The sequence below is a fragment of the Prionailurus viverrinus genome, chromosome C2 (assembly GCF_022837055.1).
Source record: "Prionailurus viverrinus isolate Anna chromosome C2, UM_Priviv_1.0, whole genome shotgun sequence".
NCBI lineage: Eukaryota > Metazoa > Chordata > Mammalia > Carnivora > Felidae > Prionailurus > Prionailurus viverrinus.
Window position 1 is genome coordinate 36913036 of NC_062569.1, and position 21001 is coordinate 36934036.

The 21001-nt window shown below is 36.7% G+C and overlaps 1 protein-coding gene across 4 annotated transcripts in view; it reads left to right on the forward strand.

The window, feature by feature from the left end:
* RASA2 (RAS p21 protein activator 2) overlaps positions 1-21001 on the forward strand; it is a 122720-nt gene that overhangs the window by 94031 nt on the left and 7688 nt on the right. For 2 of the 4 annotated variants that reach the window (XR_007155578.1, XM_047874667.1), the window contains exons 18-20: positions 2961-3034; positions 3573-3682; positions 20419-20501. Coding sequence is in view for 2 of the 4 variants with exons in the window: in XM_047874667.1 (XP_047730623.1) it covers positions 2961-3034; positions 3573-3682; positions 20419-20501 (267 nt within the window). In the remaining 2 variants the exon portion in view is untranslated. The remainder of the gene's footprint in view (positions 1-2960; positions 3035-3572; positions 3683-20418; positions 20502-21001) is intronic. The other 2 variants (XR_007155579.1, XM_047874668.1) reach the window with 1 other exon arrangement.

Consider the following 21001-nt stretch of genomic DNA (forward strand, 5'->3'; position numbering starts at 1 on the left):
ATACAAAAGTTGCTGTACTTAGAAACTGAGAATGTTTTGAAAGGATCTGTAATTCCTTGAGTCTTTTTTTTTTTTTTAAGCTTATTGATTTATTTTGGTGGGTGGGCAGAGAGAGAGGGAGAGAGAGAATCCCAAGCAGGCTTTGCACTGTCAACACAGAGCCCAACATGGGGCTTGATCTCACAAACCGTGAGATTATGACCTGAGTCAAAATTGGGTCAGATGCTTAACCAACTGAGCCACCCAGGCACCCAGATTTCTTGAGTCTTGAGTTCTAAATCATTCTAAATAAAATGTAGCATTATTGTAAAACCCTAAAATTTGTAAAGTTATTTTGAAGTAATCTAAACTTGGCTTGAAGGAAGTACTGTATTTTATTTATCACAATTTTGATTTAATGAATCAAAATTAGGCCAAATTTTAAAGATGTCACTCCATTTCTATAGCATGATTGATTCACAGTTGACTGCCAGGAGTATATTTTGATGAAGTGTATGTTTGCACTTTTTTGTGTGTGTCCTTAGAATTCTTACAGGGAGTCAGTAGATGAAAATGATGATTTTTTAAAAAATAAAACCAGTTGGAATTTTTCATCTAGAATTGTGCAAGTTCAATCAAAGTCTTTTTAAGCAATCACTGAAGGCTTTTGAGGAGAAAGCCTTTCAAAAGAATAGGCAGAGGAAAAACTGCCCTTTTATTTGTAGGACATTGTTGAAACATCTGTGGGACAGCGTAGGCAGACTTTTGTTGGCAAGATTATGATATACTGTCTTTTGTTTTAGGGTTGTTTTCCCACTTTTTTGACCTAGGTTATCGTAGCAGCTGATTTTTTTTTTCCCTGATAAAATCAGAATGTATAGAGTTGATAATGTCAGTGGAGAAAGTAGTTAAGGGTCCCAGGAGTTTAGCCTGTTCCTGATCTGTCTGTCCTGTGTCACCCACTCACATTCTCCTGGACTATCACCATAATACATTTCCTATGTCAGATTTGGTTCTAGACTCCTAAACCAGCATAGGATATTTTGCCCTAATCTAAGTTTTCTTCATTATTTACTTACTAAGTCTGGATATATGCATTGCTAGAAATTGTAGAAGCCTCTGAAGCCCAGTTTCTCATTTTGTATTGGTGTACTATTCCCACAGAGTTTAGCAAGGGTAACCTGGATAGTTCTATAAACAGAGTGACCATATAATTTAGTGTGCAAACCTTGACACTTTAAAGAGTGAAAATGAACACTGTGGATAATGTTGGGATCACAGCTGTAGACAGGGATGGCCCTGAGCAAATACCTATATTCACCCTGCCTGTAGTCCATCTTAATTATTGTGTTTTCTTTCACTTGATATAATTGTATTTACCTCATAGCTCCGTATAAATATAACAAATACTAGATGTAGTAATTGTCATAAGTAAATAATAAGTATTTTTCAAGTAAATAGATCAGTGCCTTCAGGCAAATACTGAGAAATGAAATATTTAAGTAAGTCTGTGACCCTCCGTTAGTGAACAGTCCCTCTTTGAGAACTGGAGATAGGATAGGACACTTCTTTAGTTCCCTTGTGTACTTGTTCTGTATCACCACATATAATGCAAAAGAAACTGTTCTTGTTCCTTTACTTACCAAGATTTCCTTCTTACATGCTAGAAGTAAACATTAGAAAAAATTGTAAGTGTGGCTTCTGGTGGGCAGTCTATAGCCAGTCTTAAGAAAATATGACTGCCCACAATTCTACTTTAGATTAGGCATTTGTACCTCAGTGTTATCCCTATTGGAATGTAAGTTTTGTTTTGTTTTGTTTTGTTTTGTTTTGTTTTGTTTTTTTGTCCCACGTGAGACAACGTAGAAAAATATAAAGGAAAAAGCAAGGACTAAACAAGTAGGTAGTTCATTTATGGGGCAAGATAGGATTCCTCTCTAAGAACAAGGATTGTTCCTTGAAATACTAATTTCTTTTTTCCATGAAGAGACAGCCGCATGCCAGGAAGCTCTTGACCAGTCAGGGTAGCATATTCATGAAGCTAACTGCTCTTCACAGGGGTGGCCTGCCATTGCTAGAGATGGGTACTCCAATGTTCTTGAGCCACCGTGTTCTCACATTCCCCCTAGGAAGTTTATAAATGGAGATTAGATTTCCAGGTTATTCCAGAGAACCCAGTTACACTTCAGTCATAATTATGGAGTACTATCTCTCCAGGCTAAAGTCAGTTATATGTAATAGAAGTTAGCAAAGTCTTTTCTATAAAAGAGTAAATATTCTTCTCTGCTTTTATTTTTGTTTTTGTTTTTCCAGCCCTTTAAAAATATAAAAACTGTTCTTAACTCATAGGCCTTACAAAAACAGGCTGCAGGTTGAATGTGGCCCACTGAACCATAATTTGGTTATCCCTGACTTAAAATATAGGTTCACGATCCTATATCTAAAATCTTTGGGACCAGAAATATTTCAGAATTTTAAAAGATAATAGGTATATACTGTGTATTATATTACACCCTAGTGTGGCCCGGGGTAGCACCCCATAATCAAACATACTATATAGTACAGTGTGTGAATATTCACACTAAGTAGGATAAATACAGACTATTAATAGCCTTTGCTAGTTCAAGTTAAGTTGTACCCTCAAATGAGTTTTCTATAAATCAAAAACAAAACAAAAACAACTCTTTTTATTCACAGCTTTATAGATTTCAGAGTCATAGTTTAGGGATCGTAGATTGAGCTATTTTTACAGAGAAATGTATTCTGAGTTTTAAGTAACTTGAGAATAAACTTTTTAAAATACGTAGCCAATGTGTAACTTAGGATTTCCTGTACAATTAAATATGTGTTTTGTTTTAGAAGTTATAATTATATGTATTCCTCAGTAAAGAACTTTACAATATTATTAGTGATATTTAAGACAACTGAATTTTTGATGTATGTTATCACAAAGTATAATTTTTGCCCATTTCCCTGTTTAGTTCTTGGATGAAATTTCATCAACTGAAACTAAAGAGTCCAGTGGTACGAGTGAGCCTGTGCACCTGAAAGAAGGGTAATTTAATGAATTTAGAGATTAAAGTCATGTGTCAGTATAGACGTTACGTAAGTACAAAAAGCAGGAGTCTGGAAGTGAGGAAATCCGGGTTTTGTTCCATCTTAGAACTGCCTAAGTAACATCCATCAGGTAAGTTACAGTAGCATATGAACCTCATGCCAAATGGGCATGATTCCTTGTCCATACATTCCTCGAGTAGTTTTTCAAATAGAATGAAATTACAGGTATTAGAGTAGTACTTTGAAAACTTCAGTCTTGAAGTAGTGTTACCATCGGAAGTTAAAGGGAAACTTCAGGTAAGTTTGGCCCTTTTAGGTCTGAATAGCACAGTTATAAATATTAAATTAGTTAAAAACTTTATTCCCTTAGCATGGCCAAAATAAATGCAAAAGTTATGGATGACAAAGACATTTTTGTATATGTAATACAATCTTACTCAGCCTTTCATGTCATTTAAAATCAAAGAACAGTTCTTTGTTTTGGATGAACTACTTTAATATTTGTAGCTAAATTTTTACATCTGTTGTTTTGGCAGTGAGATGTATAAAAGAGCTCAGGGAAGAACTCGGATTGGGAAAAAGAATTTCAAGAAACGGTGGTTCTGCTTAACAAGCAGAGAGCTCACCTACCACAAACAGCCAGGTAGTTGTGTTTATGCTTTATTGTGGGGTCTTTTCCTGGTCCTCGGTGAAGATTTCTTTTTTGTTTCATGTAACTCCAGTGAACCTTTTCACTTTATTACTGTAGTTGATAGTTTCTCGCAGTGATGCACACACACTAACGATATAGTAAATATTTGACAAATGACACCATGTAAATTCCATTTTTTTCCTCACATACGCTCTGTTGTCTAAAAAAAAATTAAAAAAATCCCTGGTAAATCCCAGGATTCATCTAGAACTTGGAAATTTCTTTAACTCTCAGAGCCAAGTTGGTAAGAATCAATACTTAATAAATGAGAGTATTTCAGTGGTTTGCTAGATAACATCAGCCAGAGTTTTTCCACAGTCATACCACAGATTGTGATTCCTGTACAGTTACAACATTCGTTCTAGTCTTTTGGCCAAGCTAACTTCAAAATGGAAATTTTAGTGACTGACTTCCTGAGAAAGCACAAATGGGCTATTTGGATAAAGAAATCTATCTCTGAGGGATTCAGAGAAGCAAAGTTTGTCCTTCAGTGGACTGACACAGTGCTTAAAACCTCCACCTTTTAAGTTCATTCCCTTGGAGTCAAACATGATCCACAGAAGGCCATTAGCTCCTGCTGGTATCATAGCAAGAAGAACTTAATATCTAAATCATGGACCATATTCCATAAACTCATTTATTCAAGGTGATCAGGATACAAAGAAATTTACTTAACCAAAAAGGCCAGTTAAAGGAAGAATCATTTTAAAACAGACAAAAATGTGCATACATATCTTAAATATTTACATATTTGTTTGCCAGATCTTCTGGTAGAGAACCAAGATCTTTTCTTTGAATATGGATCTATAGATTGGATTTCCCTTTGTCTTTATTTTGCAAATATACCTATAATGTATCGGTTTTCTGGTTGATTTCTCCAAAGTTTTTCCAAATTTAAATACTTGAAAAGTAATCCAAGTACAGAATTTTATTAGATTTCATGATAGTCACCCCTAATCTTTTACAGGTGTCTCACCCCCATGTAAATCAGCTTTGCTTATACAGGTGTGGGTCTCCTTTTTTGGTGTTTTTCAAAGCACTCACCTGATTTTCAAATAAACAATAAACCTCTTAGTAAGGGGCACTTATTTTGTCACTTTACATATATTTAAGTAAATTATAATTAGAACATGGAAAAATGGCTTAAACAGGTTTGAAAACAAACCCAACAGGGTTGGCAAACAAAACAGCCTAACCAGTGGAAACATAGAGTACAGGCTTAATAGATAGTAACCTAGCAACCACAAGCATTCAGCATCCAATGAGCATCATTCGTTAATGTTTCACAAGGACATGGAGAGTCTCTGTTAATCCATTAGCTCTGTTAGGTAAAGATCTGTTCAGAGAGCTTCCGCTATAAATTCTGAAATGGTAAAACAAACAACAGCCATAGGGTACTTTCAAGAGAATGTAGATTCAGTTAAGTAGAATGGTTCTGTGGAGATTCTTAAAGAGTAAAGTGATAAGAAAACTTGTTTCATAATTCCTTATTATGGCTCAACCAGAATGACTACATATGACTAATTGTATTAGTAAGGTAGAAGAAACCAAAGGCATTTTTATTTGTCACCCACATAATTTGTTATGGCATATCAATAGTCATAATTTGTTATGGCATAAAGAGCAACACGTTACATCCTTAGCCTTGCAGACCATTTTTTAAGCTAAATATGTTTTGAATGTTTTAGAAGTTACAGCTTATGTTGAATACTAAGTAAATGTTCTCACGTACATAGCAGCTTTGTAAAAAATAGCTGTCATAATCTAATTATGTTAGTACATTGAAATAAAATTTAAGGTAAGTTAGTTGTTCTCCATGAATAAATTAGCTATTTTTTCCTCATTTAAAGTATTTTCTAATCTAAACTAGTATTCTAAAGTCTTTTTTGGGTTTAGCCCTTTAAGAATCCGGTGATAGCTTTGGCCTCTTTCCTCCAGAAAAATACACATACAAACTGGACATAGAATTTTGCATATAATTTCAATGAGTCTGTAGATCCAGAGTTCATCTACGGTTCTTAAGAACCTCTGCTCTAGCTAGTGATCCTATGAGGACAAAATTCTATAGAATGATTAGGCTGCCGTAGGTATAAAATAGACACATAGAAATTACATTGTTTTCAGGCCCTAAGAAATTTAACCTATTGGAATGACTTTGGAGGAATAAGCTCTCTTACATGAAGTTTAAAGATTATTTACCAAAGCGTACAGTTTTAAGCATCCATTCTTTTTGTTTTAACTATTTTGATGGATTTTTCCAAAATGTATTACATGCTTCCTTGCCTTCTAAAAAAGAATTCATTGAACGTAAGTGAACATTTTCTAGATGAGTTGCGGCTGCCATTGATAATATTAATTATTATGTAGTGCTTTGATTTAGTGATGTTTTCAGGGCCGCTTATGAGTGTGTGCAGCTGTTTACTCCCCAGCTAAAATGCCTTGGACTGCTGTGCTTTTTTGTGTTCCTGTGTTTGCTTTATATGGTTTTTCTCTATCCCTTTTATATTTAGGCTGTTACCTTAAATCTCTTATGCTGTCAGTGAACCATAACGTAACATCACACTCCCACCTCCATCACTCAGCTCCATTTTTTACTACACATATACTTTGAGAAAACAGGTACTGTGTTTGTTAAAATTATGCTTAAAATTAAAAGGCTTTGATGGAAGACTTTAGGACTTTGCTCTCTGAAGAAAATGCATGGGCTTTGGATTTCTCTGGTTGTTCAGCAAATGTTTTGCTTACCTTTCTATTTCTTTGCTGTTTCTGAATAGCCAAGACTGCTAGTTCTACTTGTTATATGACTTTAGTGTGTGAAAGAATGCCTCCCAAATTTTCTGTAATATGGACACTAGTATTCTGAATCAAATATTTCTGCCATTTAGAATCAAACAGTAGTCTTTTCCCAATTTACTGGAAAAGGAATGAATAGAATTTTCTCAATTTTAAGGGTTTTTCCTAAGTAAGTTACTAAGTTTTTGATACCTGTTTACATAAATGCTAACAAGAGATAGTATACAACTTATCTTCATTACAACTAGATTAATGAGACTGTATGGCACTCAGCAATCAGTCATGATTATATTGACAGTTTTTTATGCACGTGTGCTTGTGATCTGGTTTTATATGCTATGTTGCAGTATAGTCATCTTCTATAAGTAGAAGTTTTTCTAGCTGTATACTGAAATCAAATGAGTTCTTGACCTTCCGGTCTCTTCCTTTTTTTTTTTTTTTTTTTTTTTTATTTATTTTTGGGACAGAGAGAGACAGAGCATGAATGGGGGAGGGGCAGAGAGAGAGGGAGACACAGAATCGGAAACAGGCTCCAGGCTCTGAGCCATCAGCCCAGAGCCGGACGCGGGGCTCGAACTCACGGACCGCGAGATCGCGACCTGGCTGAAGTCGGACGCTTAACCGACTGCGCCACCCAGGCGCCCCCCGGTCTCTTCCTTTTTCATCCAGCCATTCAGCTGCGCTTCACCAGACTGGCTGCTGCAGTTGCTTTAACTTGTGCTCTTTTACCTTTGTGCTTTTGCATGTGCTCTTCCTAGAAGTTCCCATCTTTCCTTCTTTACCTGTGTGATTTGTTGTCTTTTAAGCCTCAGATCCAGTATGTGCTCTTTATGGAAGTCATTTATAAGCTTCTAGGCACTTCAGTTGAGCTTTTCCCTTATTGTGCTTTTTTAATCACCTTAGGAGTAACACCTGTCACACTGTGTGGTCCTTACTTTTGTCTGTCTCTTCCTCTAGTCTTTAAGAGCCTCTGTCAGGGGACCACATTTTTATTATCTTCATTAATACATGGAGTAAATGTTTTTAATAAATGGTGTTCTTCGAAGAATGCCATGTCTTACCATCTGAATTACGTTAAGAACCACTGCTCTTGGTTTCTAAATTTCCACCAAGAATACTAATAATAGATTATTAGCAAATTCATCTCTGAAATTCCATCTTGTGTTTTCCAAACTTGATTAGATATGGTCCACTCTTGGAGACCTGATATACACAGATACATACAGCCTACACAACTTCCATGTGATATCAAATGTTCCAGTTCATATATCATCTATCTAGATGGTGGTTTTTTTTTTTAATGTGTATTTATTTTTGAGAGAGTGAGTGGGGGAGGTGCAGAAAGGGAGGGAGGCAGAGAATTCAAAGCAGGGTTCGTTCTAACAGCAGAGAGCCTGATGCAGGGCTCAAACTCACGAACCACAAGATCATGACCTGAGCCAAAGTCAGACGCTTAACCAACTGAACCACCCAGGCGCCCATACGTGGTGTTTTAAACATAAATCTCAATAATACATTTAGGTTGACTTGGTTTTCACCTGTTCATATTTTTACACTCAGGGTTCTGCAGTATTTTTTCTTTGATAGCTAATGAACACTTCATTGTTGCAGTCATACATTCATTCAATAAATATTTTATTGAGTGCCTACTGTGTGCCAGATCCTTGGCTCTGGAGAAAACAGTAGTGAATAAAGCATACCATAATGTTTGCCCTTATGGATTTTCATAGCTTAAAAGTGATAAATAAAAAAAACATGTATTATATTGGATAATTATAAATGAGATAGACAAAAATAAAGCAGGTAAAGAGAATAGAGGATGATAGGCTTATGAGGAGAGTTGCAGTATTAAAAAGTCTAACCAGTGAGGGCTTCGCTAAGAAAATGACATTTTGAGCAAAGACCTAAAGATGATAAGAGAGTAAGTCAGGTGGAAATCTGGGTTAATAGTGATGTGTAGTTAACAGCAGCCAGTACAGAGGCCCTGAAACAGGAGCATGCCTAGAGTATTCAAGAGATAAGAGAAAGCTCTTCTGGTTAGTGGGGAAAGAAAACATAAAGGGGTAATCATAGGAACTTAGAACAAAGAGGTCATGGAGAAGCTAAATATGTTAGGGCTTTGTGAGCCATTCTAAAACTTTTACTCTGATTCAAAGATGGAAAGGCATTAGAGAGCTTTAAGGAGAGGAATTACATTATTAGACTTATGTTTTAATAGGAGTAATCATTATGCCATATGGAGAACAGAATGAAAGGGGAAGGAGACTAGTTAAGAGGCTAGGGAGCAACTCAGTGGCTCAGTCAGTTAAGCATCCAACTCTTGACTTTGGCTCAGGTCATGATCTCATGCTTCGTTATATCATGTCCCATGTCAGGCTCTGTGCTGACAGTGTGGAGCCTGCTTGGGATTGTCTTTCCTCTCTTTCTTTGCCCCTCCCTTACTCACACTCTTTCTCTCTCTCAAAAATAAGTAAACATTAAAAAAAAAAAGGGGGTATTGCAGTAATTGAGGGGAACAGAGATAATGGCTTGGACCAGTTGGTAGCAATGGAGGTGATAAAAATGGATCACATTCTGGATCTTTTTGAATGATAGTACTCAGATGTTTTGCTAAAGAATGAGTTATCAAGAGTGAGAGAAAGGCAAGTCAAGGACAACTCCAAGGATTTGGGCTTGTACAACTACACTGATGAAGTTGCCTTTTTAGAAAATAGACACATGAGTTCTCAATAGTGAAGAAACTTGTACAGCCATACCTCAGAGATATTGTGGGTTTGGTTCTAGACCACAACAATAAAGCTAGTTCACAATTAAGTGAGTCAAATGAGTTTTTTGGCTTCCCATTGTGTATAAATGTTATCTTTACACTCTACTGTGGTCTATTAAGTGTGCAATAGCATTATTTCTAAACAATGTACATACCTTAATTTAAAAATACTTCATTGCTTTATCCATTTATCAGTTGATGGGCATTTAGGCTCTTTCCATAATTTGGCTATTGTTGAAAGCACTGCTACAAACATTGGGGTACATGTGCCTCTAGGAATCAGCACTCCTGTATCCTTCAGATAAATTCCTCATAGTGCTATTATATATACAATGGAATATTACTTGACAATGAGAAAGAATGAAATCCTGCCATTTGCAGCAATGTGGATGGAACTGGAGGGTATTATGCTAAGTGAAATAAGTCAGTCAGAGAAAGACAGCGTATGTTATCACTCATATGTGGAACTTGAGAGACTTAACAGAAGACCATGGGAGAAGGAAAGGGGAAAAAATAGTTACAGAGAGGGAGGGAGGCAAACCATTAGAGACTCTTAAATACAGAAACAAGCTGAAGGTTGATGAGGAAGTGTGGGGGAAAGGGGAAAATGGGTGATGGGTATTGAGGAGGGCACTTGTTGGGATGAGCACTGGGTATTGTATGTAAGCGATAAATCACAGGAATCTACCCCCCCAAACCAAGAGCACACTGTATATACTATATGTCAGCCAACTTGACAGTAACATAGATAGATAGATAGATAGATAGATAGGAAAGAAAGAAAGAAAGAAAGAAAGAAAGAAAGAAAGAAAGAAAGAAGGAAGGAAGGAAGAAAGAAAGAATTACCTCATTGCTAAGAATGAAATCTTGGATTTGCAACGATGTGTATGGAGCCTGGGTTTATTATGCTAAACAAAATAAGTCAGAGAAAGACAAGTACCATATGATTTCACTCATATATGGAATTTAGGAAACAAAACAGATGAACATCTGGGAAGGGGATTAAAAAAGAGAGAGAGGGGAGCAAACCATAAGAGATTCTTAATATAAAGAACAAACTGAGGGTTGATGGAGGGAGGTGGGTGAGGTATGGGCTGAATGGGTGATGTATATTAAGGAGGACACCAGTTGTGTTTAGCACTGGGTGTTACATGTAAGTGATGAATCACTAAATTCTATTCCTGAAACCAATATCACACTGTATGTTAACCAACTAGAATTTTCAAATTTGGAAGAAAAAAGTTAAAAATAAAATTGACCAAAAAAGTTTTCATTGCTAGAAAATGCTAACAATCTTCTGAGCTTTCAGCCAGTCGTAATCTTTTTGCTGGTAGAGGATCTTGCCTCAGTGTTTGGCTGCTGACTTGATCAGGGTTAAAGTTGCTGAAGGCTGGGGTGGCTGTGGCAGTTTCGTAAAATAAGACAACTATAAAGTTTACCACATCACTTGACTCTTCATGAATGATTTCTCTGTTGCATGTGATGCTGTTTGATAGCAGTTTGCCCACAGTAGAACTTCTTTCAAAATTGGAGTCAGCCTTCTCAAACTCTGCCTCTGCTTTATCAATTAAGGTTTATGTAATATTCTAAATCCTTTGTTGTCATTTCAGCAGTCTTCATGGCATCTTCACAGGAATAGATTCCATTTCAGGAAACAGCTTTCTTTGCTCCATAACAAGAAACTTCTCATCCATTAAAGTTTTATCATGGAATTTAAAGTTTTATCATGAAATTACAGGAGGTCAATCATAATCTTTAGGCTCTGCTTCTAATTCTCTTGCTCTTTCCAACACATCTGCAGTTGCTTCCTCCACTGAAGTATTGAACCCCCTCAGTGTTACCAGTGAGGACTGGAATCAACTTGTTTCTTCGAAACTCTTGTTAATGTTGATATTTTGACCTCTTGGCATGAACTGTGAATATCCTTAATAGCATCTAGAATGGTAAATCCTTTCCAGAAGGTTTTCAACTTATGTTGCCCAGATCCATCAGAGGAACCACTATGTATTTCTTAATAGCTATGTATTTCTTAAATGTCAAGACTTTAAAGTCAAAATTACTCTTTGATTCCAGGGCTGCAGAATGGATGTTGTGTTAGCAGCCATGAAACATTAGTCTCATTGTACATCCTCATCAGAGTATTTGGGTGATCAGGTACCTTGTAGTGAGCATTAATATTTTGAAAGGAATGTTTTTTTTCTGAGCGGTAAGTCTCAACAGTGGGCTTAAAATATTTAGTAAACCATGTGGTAAACAGATGTGCTGTCATCCTGGCTTTGTTGTTCCATTTATAGAGCATAGGCAGAGTAGATTTAGCATAATTTTTAAGGGCCCCAAGATTTTTGGAATGGTAAATGAGCATTGGCTTCAACTTAAAGTCAGCTACATTAGCTCCTAACAAGAGAGTGAACCTGTCTTGTGAAGCTTCGAAGCCAGGCATTGACTTCTCTCTAGATATGAAAGTCCTAGATGGCATTTTCTTCCACTATAAGACTGTTTTGTCTACATTGAAAATTTTGTTTAGTGTAGTTACCTTTATTAATTACCTTAGCTAGATCTTCTAAGTAACTTGCTGCAGCTTCTACATCAGCACTTGTTGCTTCACTTTGTACTTTTGTGTTATGGAAATGGCTTCTTTCCTTCTTTTTCTGCTAGCTGCAAACTTTTCTTGTGGAGCTTCCTCACTTCTGATAGCCTTCATAGAATTGGAAAGAGTTAGGGCCTGGCTCTGGATTCGACTTTTGCTTAAAGGAATGTTGTGGCTGGTCTGATCATCTATCCCGACCACTAAAACTGTCTCCATATCATCAGTAAGGATGTTGCAGTTTCTTATCATTCATGTGTTCACTGCAGTGACACTTTTTATATTTCCTTCAAGAGCTTTTCTGTTGCATTCACAACTTGGCTGTTTGGCACAAGAGACCTAGCTTTGAGCCTGTCTTGGCTTTCAACATTCCTTCCTCACTAAGCTTAATAATTTCCAGCTTTTGATTTAAAGTGAGACGTACAACTGTTCCTTTCACCTGAACACTTAGAGGCCATTGTAGAGTTATTCATTGGCCTAATTTCAGTATTGTTAGGTCTTAGGGAATAGGGAGGCCCAAGGAGAGGGAGAGAGATAGGAGAATGGCTGGTTGGTGGAATAGTCAGAACGCACATAACATTTATCAATTAAGTTTGTTGTCTTATGTGGGCATAGTTTGTGGCACCCCAGGAGAATTACAGTAGTAACATCAAAGATCACTTATCACCATAACAAATACAATAATAATGGCAAGGTTTGACATACTGTGAGAATTACCAGAATGTGACACAGACACGAGGAGAACAGATGCTGTTGGAAAAATGGTACCAATTGGCTTGCTTGATGCAGGGTTGCCACGGACCTTCAATGTATAAAAAACACAGTATCTGTGAAGTACAATAAAGAAGCACACAATAAAATGAAGTATGTCAGTCTTAGACTCATTCTTTCATAGATAACAGATATAAACTTGGAAGAATATATAAAACAACTCTCTGAAGGATTTGACCCTCAAAAACTGGGAGCCATGATGGAATATATGATTATATGGCTTTTCTCTCTGAAAGCACTCCTGGCCAGTGCAATGGGAGATGGCTGAAATTCAAGCAGAAAGCCACAGTTTTGTTGGCTTGAGGTATCGAAAGATACAGTTCAGGACTGCCAGAGGAGCTGGAAATTGAGGAGAAAAAAAAAAAAAAAGGATGAGCCTTCCACTCTGTATATGAACTCCCCTGAAATCCTTGGCTGACTCTTCAACTGCTTCTGCATTGGGGAACTTCAAAGAAGTTACTGCAAAGCAGTAACAGGAAAGATTTAAAAATATGAACAGATTTCAGTTTCTTTCCTCAGGAGAAACAGTTTGGATTTTAGATGGGCTTAAACACACTGAGGTTTTCATTGAAATATCAAAAGGGCAGTGGCTCAGCAGTGAAGACTGTGTCCTAAGATTCAGAATAAAATATAAAACCAAGCCTCAGAGCAATCAACCAATGCAACTGTACAAGGGAAGGTAACTGAATCCACCTTATCTACAATGTGTCATTCATAATGTCCAGTATACAATGAAACGTTAACAAGTTTGAGAAGAAACAGTAAAATAGGACACATAGCTAAGAGAAAAAAGAATCATTATAAGTAGACCCCTCTGGGATGCCTGGCTAGCTCAGTCGGTTAAGCATCCAACTTCAGCTCCAGTCACGACCTCGTGAGTTTGAGCCCCACATCAGGCTGTGTTGACAGCTCCGAGCCTAGAGCCTGCTTCAGATTCAGAGTCTATGTCTCCCTCTCTCTCTGCCCTGCCCCCCCCCCACTCTCTGTCTCTCTCAAAAAATGAACAAACATTAAACTAAGAAGTCCCCTATGTGGTTTATGTGTTGGAATTACAGACATGAACTTTAAAGGTATTATAAGTACTTCAAGGACAATGTAAGACAGTTAAGAGTAAAGAAATGAGGGATTTCAGTAAAAGAAAACAATAGCAACTTAAAAGGAATCAGATGGAAATCTACAAGTGAAATATTTCAACTGAAATATTGAAGAAGAAAGGTTCAGGAAACTTGAAGATAGATTAGTAGAAATTATCCAATCTAGGAACACAGGGAAAAAAGTCTGGAAGCGAAAAAAACCAGTAGAACCTCAGTGGCTTTTGGAATAATATTTGGCAGTCTAGTAAATGCATGATTAATGTCAGGAGAGTAGAGAAAGAGTAGAGCAGAAAAAATATTTGAAGAAATAATGGCCTAAATTTTCCTGAATTTGGTGAAAAAATTTATTTTACAGATCTAAGAATCTCCCTGAATTCCAAACCTGATAAATATAAAGAAAATCACACTTAGGCCTATATAGTAATTAAACCAGAGATATATAGAAAATCTCAAAAGCAGAACAGAAGACAGAGTGCATGCAGGAGAACAACAGTACAGTTGACAGCTAACTTCTCATAGGAAGCAACTAAAGCCAAAAGACAATGGAATAATAACCTCTTTAAAGTGCTGGAGAAAAAAACCTCTCAACCTAGAATCCTAGTGAAAATTTCCTTTATTTTTTTAAAATGTTTATTTGTTTTTGAGAGAGAGTGCACACGAGCAGGGGAGGGGCAGAGAGAAGTGGGGACAGAGACTCCAAAGCAGGCTCTTTGCTGACAGCAGGCAGCCCATGTGGGGCTCATACTCAAACCGTGAGATCATGACCTGAGCTGAAGTCGGACGCTTAACCAACTGAGCCACTCAGGTGCCCCGAAAATTTCCTTTAAAAATGAAAATATCCTTTAGGGTAGATGAAAGCCAGGAGACTCCATTGCAAACAGCTTTGTATTGTAGGAATGCTAAAGGAAAATTTTCAGGCTGAAGCGAAATAACACCACATGGAAACTTAGATGTGCAGGAAGAAATGAAGAGCACTGGAAACGGTAAGTATGTAGGTAAATGTAAGAATGTCTTTTCTCTTTTCTCAATTTCTTTAAAAAACAACTGTTTATGGACACCTAGGTGGCTCAGTCGGTTAAGTGTCTGACTCTTAATTTTGGCTCAGATCATGATCTCGTGGTTCATGAGATCAAGCCCCATGGAGCCTGTTTGGGATGCTCTCTCCCCTTTTTCTCTGCCCCTTTCCCCACCCACTCATGCTCTCTCTCAAAATAAATAAAAAGCAATTGTTTAATGCAAAATTTATAACACTAAATTACGCAGTTTATAACAAATCTTGATATAGGACAGGAGTAGCAGAAAGGGAACGAATAGACTAAATTATTGCAAGGATTTTGTATTTTATGTGAAATGACAACATAATTTTAAGTAGACTGTAATGAATTAAGGCTGTATGTTATAATCTCTAGAACAAAAACCTTTTTTAAAGTATAGCCCACCCCTTCTCCCTTACCCAAAAAGTAAATAAGCAAATATGGCAGGAGAGGAAGAACAATGGAGCAAAAATCAGATGGAGTAGGTAGAAAACAAAATGAAACAAAAAATAGCAAAATGATAGCTTAAACACAGCCTTATCAATAATTACAATAAATGTAACATCATATTCAATATCAGGAGCAAAGCAAAGATTATCTACTTTTCTCAATTCTATTCAACATTGTGCTGTAATAAGATTGTACAATACAATGAGATTGTAATGTAATAAGGCCAAAAAAAAAAAGGAAGGGAAAGAAGGCAGGGACACCTGAGTGGCTCACTCAGTTAAATGTCCAGCTCTTGATTTTGGCTCAGGTCATGATCTCACAGTTAATGAGTTTGAGCCCCATGTCAGGCTGACAATGTAGAGCATGCTTAGGATTCTGTCTCCCTCTCTCTGCCCCTCCCCCACTGGTGTGCTCATGCTTGCACGCACGCGCGCTCTCTCCCTCTCTCTCTCTCTCTCTCTCTCTCAAAAATGTTTTAAAAAATTTTTTAAAGGAGAAAATGGGGTGGGTGGGTGGGTGTTTCAGTCGGTTAAGCATCCAACTTTGGCTCAGGTCATGATCTCACAGTTTGGTTTGTGGGTTCGAGCCCCATGTCAGACTTTGTGCTGACAGCTCAGAGCCTGGAGCCTAATTCAGATTCTGTGTCTCCCTCTCTCTCTTCCCCCTCCGCTCGCACTCTGTCTCTCTGTCTCTGTCTCTCAAAAAAGAAATAAACATTAAAATAAAAGGCATACATAGGTATCCTAAGGAATCTTCAAAACAAATACTTGAACCAATAAGTGGTGGCCTTGAGATACAAGATTCATATATATATAAACCAATTGTATTTCTACAAACCAGAAGGAAACTGCTAGAAAATGAAATCTTTAAAATACCATTTACAGGGGCATCTGGGTGGCTCAATTGGTTAAGCGTTGGACTCTTGGTTTTGGCTCAGGTCATGAGTTCGAGCCCTACATCAGGTTGTGTGCTAACATCATGGAACCTGCTTAGAATTCTCTCTCTCCTTCTTTCTCTGCACTTCCCTCGCTTGCTGCTCTGCCTCTCTCAAAATGAATAAATAAAACTTAATAAAAAAATACCATTTACAGTAGCAGCTCCCGTCCTCCCCTCCCCCAAAAAATATTTAGCAATAAATTTAACCTAAGAAGTACAAGACCTATGCACTGAAAACAATAGAACATTACTGAGATAAAATAAAGAAGACATAAAGGAGACCTACATCATGTTTGTGAACTGGAAGATTCAGTATTTTTTAAGAAGTCACTTCTCAAATTTACCTCTCCAGTTCATCTTGATTTTAACACAGTGCTACTCCAAATCTCAGCAAGCTTTTTTTGTCATATTCACAAAGTTGTAAGATCACTAATTCTGGGGCTTTTTCATCACCCCAGAAGGAAACTCTATGCCCATTAGAAGTCACTCGTCATTCCTCCCTTCTCCCAGCTCCTAACAACTATCTGTTTACTTTCTGTGTCTATGGATTTGCCTGTGCTGGGGATTTCATATAAATGGACTCATAAAATATATAACCTTTTGTGACTGACTTTTTTCACTTAGCATAATGGTTTTTAAGCTCATCAATGATATAGGCTGAGTCAGTGCTTTGTTCCTTTTATGACTAAATCCATTGTATGGATATAAGCCAAATCTTGTTTATCCATTAATAAGTTGGACATTTAGATTGTTCCCAATTTTTTACTATTATGAGCAATTCTGCTGTGAACATTTGTATGGACATATGTTTTTTATTCTCTTGGGTGTGTGTATACGTAGAGATGGAATTGATGAGTCATATGGTAACTCTTTTTGGTAGAAATAATGGAGATTTTAACTGAAACCGCGTTTCATTCATCTAATAGGGAAACTTAATGCACTAACATTTATTACGATTATTATGATTACTGCTTTGTTTTGTGCTTTCTGTTTACTAGGCTTTTCTGTTTATTGGGTTTATTTTCCTTTTCCTGCCTTTTTATTGTAATAATCAGGCCCACGCACGTTCTTGATTGCGTGCTCGTACACTCTGTCTCATGAGAGAATTTGGGCATCATATTTCAACTCTGCAGTTGTTAACAGACAAATTTAAACTTCCATGTTTATCTTAAGGTCTACAGTTAATCAAAGTCCCCACTCAGGAAAAGAACCGTAGGATGCTTTCAATTCATTATTTTCCCAAACTAATGGGAAAGCTAATGACTCCCTAGTGAAGTCATCCAAAATGTAATACTAGGTTCTCATTTTTCTTTTAACTTTGTATGTTACATTTTAATGATTTTCTATCCATGCTTAACAGTTTTGCTGATTTCTTTACCCAGCAATATTTCTTGCATAACATATTTGCCTTTTCCTGCATTTATTTCTTATTTTGCAGGAGTGCTTCCTCAAAGAATTATTTCAATAGGCTTATGGCTGATAATTGTTCTGGGTCTTTGAGTATTAAACAATGTATTTTACCCTTACTCTTCAATGATAGTGAGACTGGATTTAAAATTTTCCCTCAGAACTTTGAAGATACTACTTAATGGTTTCCTAGTTTACATTTTTGCTGGTGAGAATTTTGATATCAATCTGGTTCTGTCTTGATTCTTCTCCCTAGAAACTTTTAGGACTTTCTTTAGTCTTCAAGTTCTAATATTTGACTCCCTAGTATGAGGTAATGGTCTTTTTCTTTCCATCCTGCTCAGCACTTGGGTCCTTTCAGTCTGAAGATTGCTATTTTTATCTCTGGGACATTTCCATTGGTAATTTTCTCCGGAACACTCTTTCTGTTCTGCTTCTGGAATCTTATCAGGTATTGAAACTTCTAAATCTGTCCATCATGGCTCTTCTTTTAATTTTTTGTATCTTTGTTCTTTTGTATTGTATTTTTGGAGAGCCCTCAGTGAAATCTCCTCTTTTACTAATTCAACTTGCAATTCATTTCAGTTAATATTGCTAACTATGAAGTTAACTCTAACGACATCATGATAGTATGTGTGCCTGGGAGCAATGTGTTTTCTCTACAAATGCTGTTATAATTTGCCCAGAAATGAACAAATCCAGCAATTAATTCCAGGGTGTGTGAATGCTTTATGTATAAAATAAATCTAAAGATAGAAACTTCCTGCAAAAATATAAAATTATCTGGAATTTCTATGGTGCTACCCCATGTAGATCAGTACCCAAAGGAAATTCATTATACCCTTCATTTCCTTAAATGTTATCCTCTTTGTTGCGTCTGTGTGTCTCCTTCAGGGTGCTGATTTTCCTCATTGTTTGGTGATCTTTTTGGTGATTTCCTCATCTTTATGTTTTTACAGTCTTTTCATCTGCTTGAGTGTTCAGTAGCCTCCTGCCAATGATTGTGAGGGAAGTACAGGACAAGCTGCCAAGGGGCAAGGCTGCGGGTGCTTGTCTCCTGGTGTGGATGCTCTCCTTCCCTCTGAGGGTCAGCGACTACCTGTGACATAGTATTGTGGTTGCAGCCCCAGTAGGCATCATTACTGCTAGAGCCTGGAACATGCACCCCTGTTGACTGCTGCTTAGTACAGTCTGAGGGAGGGGGAGCTCTCCCAGATGCAGCTTACCTATTAATCATCTCCATGTATGTCTGAGTGTGTGTGTGTGTGTGTGTGTGTGTGTGTGTGTGTGTGTCCGTCCATCCTTGTGTCTCCAGTCCCCAGCTGTCTGCGTCCCTTGACTCTGGCTTGAAGCTCTCTTCTAACTACTACTTTTGCAGATGTCTTTTCCTTCATCTGGTTCAGGCTGTGGCTTCCTTCAGTTTACTCTTCCCTCCCCCCTCTCCCCCCCCCCTCCCCCCGCTGCCATAAATTTGATCTTGTCTGCTTCCAGGAAACTGCTGATAGTCTTTTCTTATTTTCTCTTGCACTTATGATTTGTATTTGTTGAATTTAAATGTTTTCTGAGAAAAGTTTTCCTTAACTACCCAATTTAAAGTCACTTCCCAATTGTTTTCTAGTATATCACCTCAGTTTATTTTCATTGTAACATTTATCTCGACCTAATATTTGTCTTCTACCAGTCTTTCTAGACCTAAGCGCAGACTTCATTAGGGGTCTTAGATATTCTGTTTACTACTGTATCCAAAGTGGTTAGAACAGTGTCTGGTATATAGTAGGCATTAAATGTATGATAGTTGAATTAAGTAACTTTATCTTTTTAAAAAAATGTTACATCACATCTGCTTGAATTACACAAATTTTAGATTTTACACCAGCAACCAGGTTTAACAAATATTTTAGGTTAACCTCTCTGCAAATATTTTAGGTTAACCTTTATTAACCAAATAACTGTCTTTGATTAGAAAGCTGTACATTAATCCATGAACCAGTACAAAGTGTAAAGGTCTTAACCTCCAGCACTTAAATACATATGTCATTAAACTCTGTGAGAATAAAAGCAAAGCTTTGATTTTACTAAGAACAACATTACAGAATGGCCAGGAAAAGTCATAACTATATTTGCTTATAGTTTCTATAAATATATGAGATAGTGTCTATTCTGGTAAATTATAAATCGAAAATACATCGTATCATCATGATATGTTATAATGGAGCTCCTTTAGCAAACTCAGATTTCCAAATTCTTAAATTAGGTGAAGGATTCACTCTTCCAAATAAAAACTGTACTCTTGTTCCCTATATCTCTTAGAGTAAATTTGGTAGTTCTAGTCATCTGACCAGCCAGTATATGATAGTAATGAACAGTTTTTCAATTTCAATCATAGTTTTCAGGGTCAACCCCTTAAATATTACACTATTAAAACAGAAAAATCTACTGAGGAACAGTCTGAGTCACTCCCTATGTGAGAACTCCCTGAAAGAAAATTCCATGTCTGGGCAAGTTTTGAGCAGGCCTCTACTGCTGAGTATAATATTTTTTCAGCCCCCATATAATTGTTTCAAAAGATAGTAACATTTCAATTTTATACATTGAGATCAAATTTCTTCCCACATTTTTCCGTAAAAATTTTTAAAACTTTATATTGAAAAAAGTAAAGAGGAAGTCACTTTATAGAAAACAAGCAAAATTCATCTGTTCCATAAAACAAAGAATACTTAAATGTGTATCATTCAGAAACCTTCAGATTATATTCCTGCTATGATGAGGATGAGCTTAAACTTCACAGATTTAACCTCTCACATAATTCTGATGGAAGTTATTTTAATCTTGTTCTACTTTTTTTAATAATTTAGGCAAAGATGCAATTTATACAATTCCAGTGAAAAACATTCTTGCTGTAGAAAAACTGGAAGAGAGCTCTTTCAACAAGAAAAATGTAAGTTACATAAATATTATTTTTAAAGTTTTAAATGTATTGGTTGAAAATTTTTAAGAGATTGTTTTTATTTTTGCCATTAATCATTAGTATTTTATAATTGCTGGCTAGAACTGTGTCTTAAAATTGTCCATTATTGCTCCTGAAACTAATGGAACATCATGTGTCCATTGTATTCAAATAAAAAACATTTTTTAAAGTTTATCTTTTAGAGAGAGTACAAGCAAGTGAGGGGCCAAAAGAGAGGAAGAGAGAGGATCTCAAGCAGACTCTGCACTGAAAGTGCAGAGCCTGATGCAGGGCTCGAACTCACGAACTCTGAGATCACTACCTAAACCAAAATCAAGAGTTGGACACAACCGACTGAGCCACCCAGGCGCCCCAAATAAAAAATATTTTTAAATAAATAAATTGTCCATTATTGTTGATGCCTTATATATGCCTTATATAGTCTGTCTAGCCTATTAAAGGTACTTTCTCAGTACGTGCCTAATCTGACC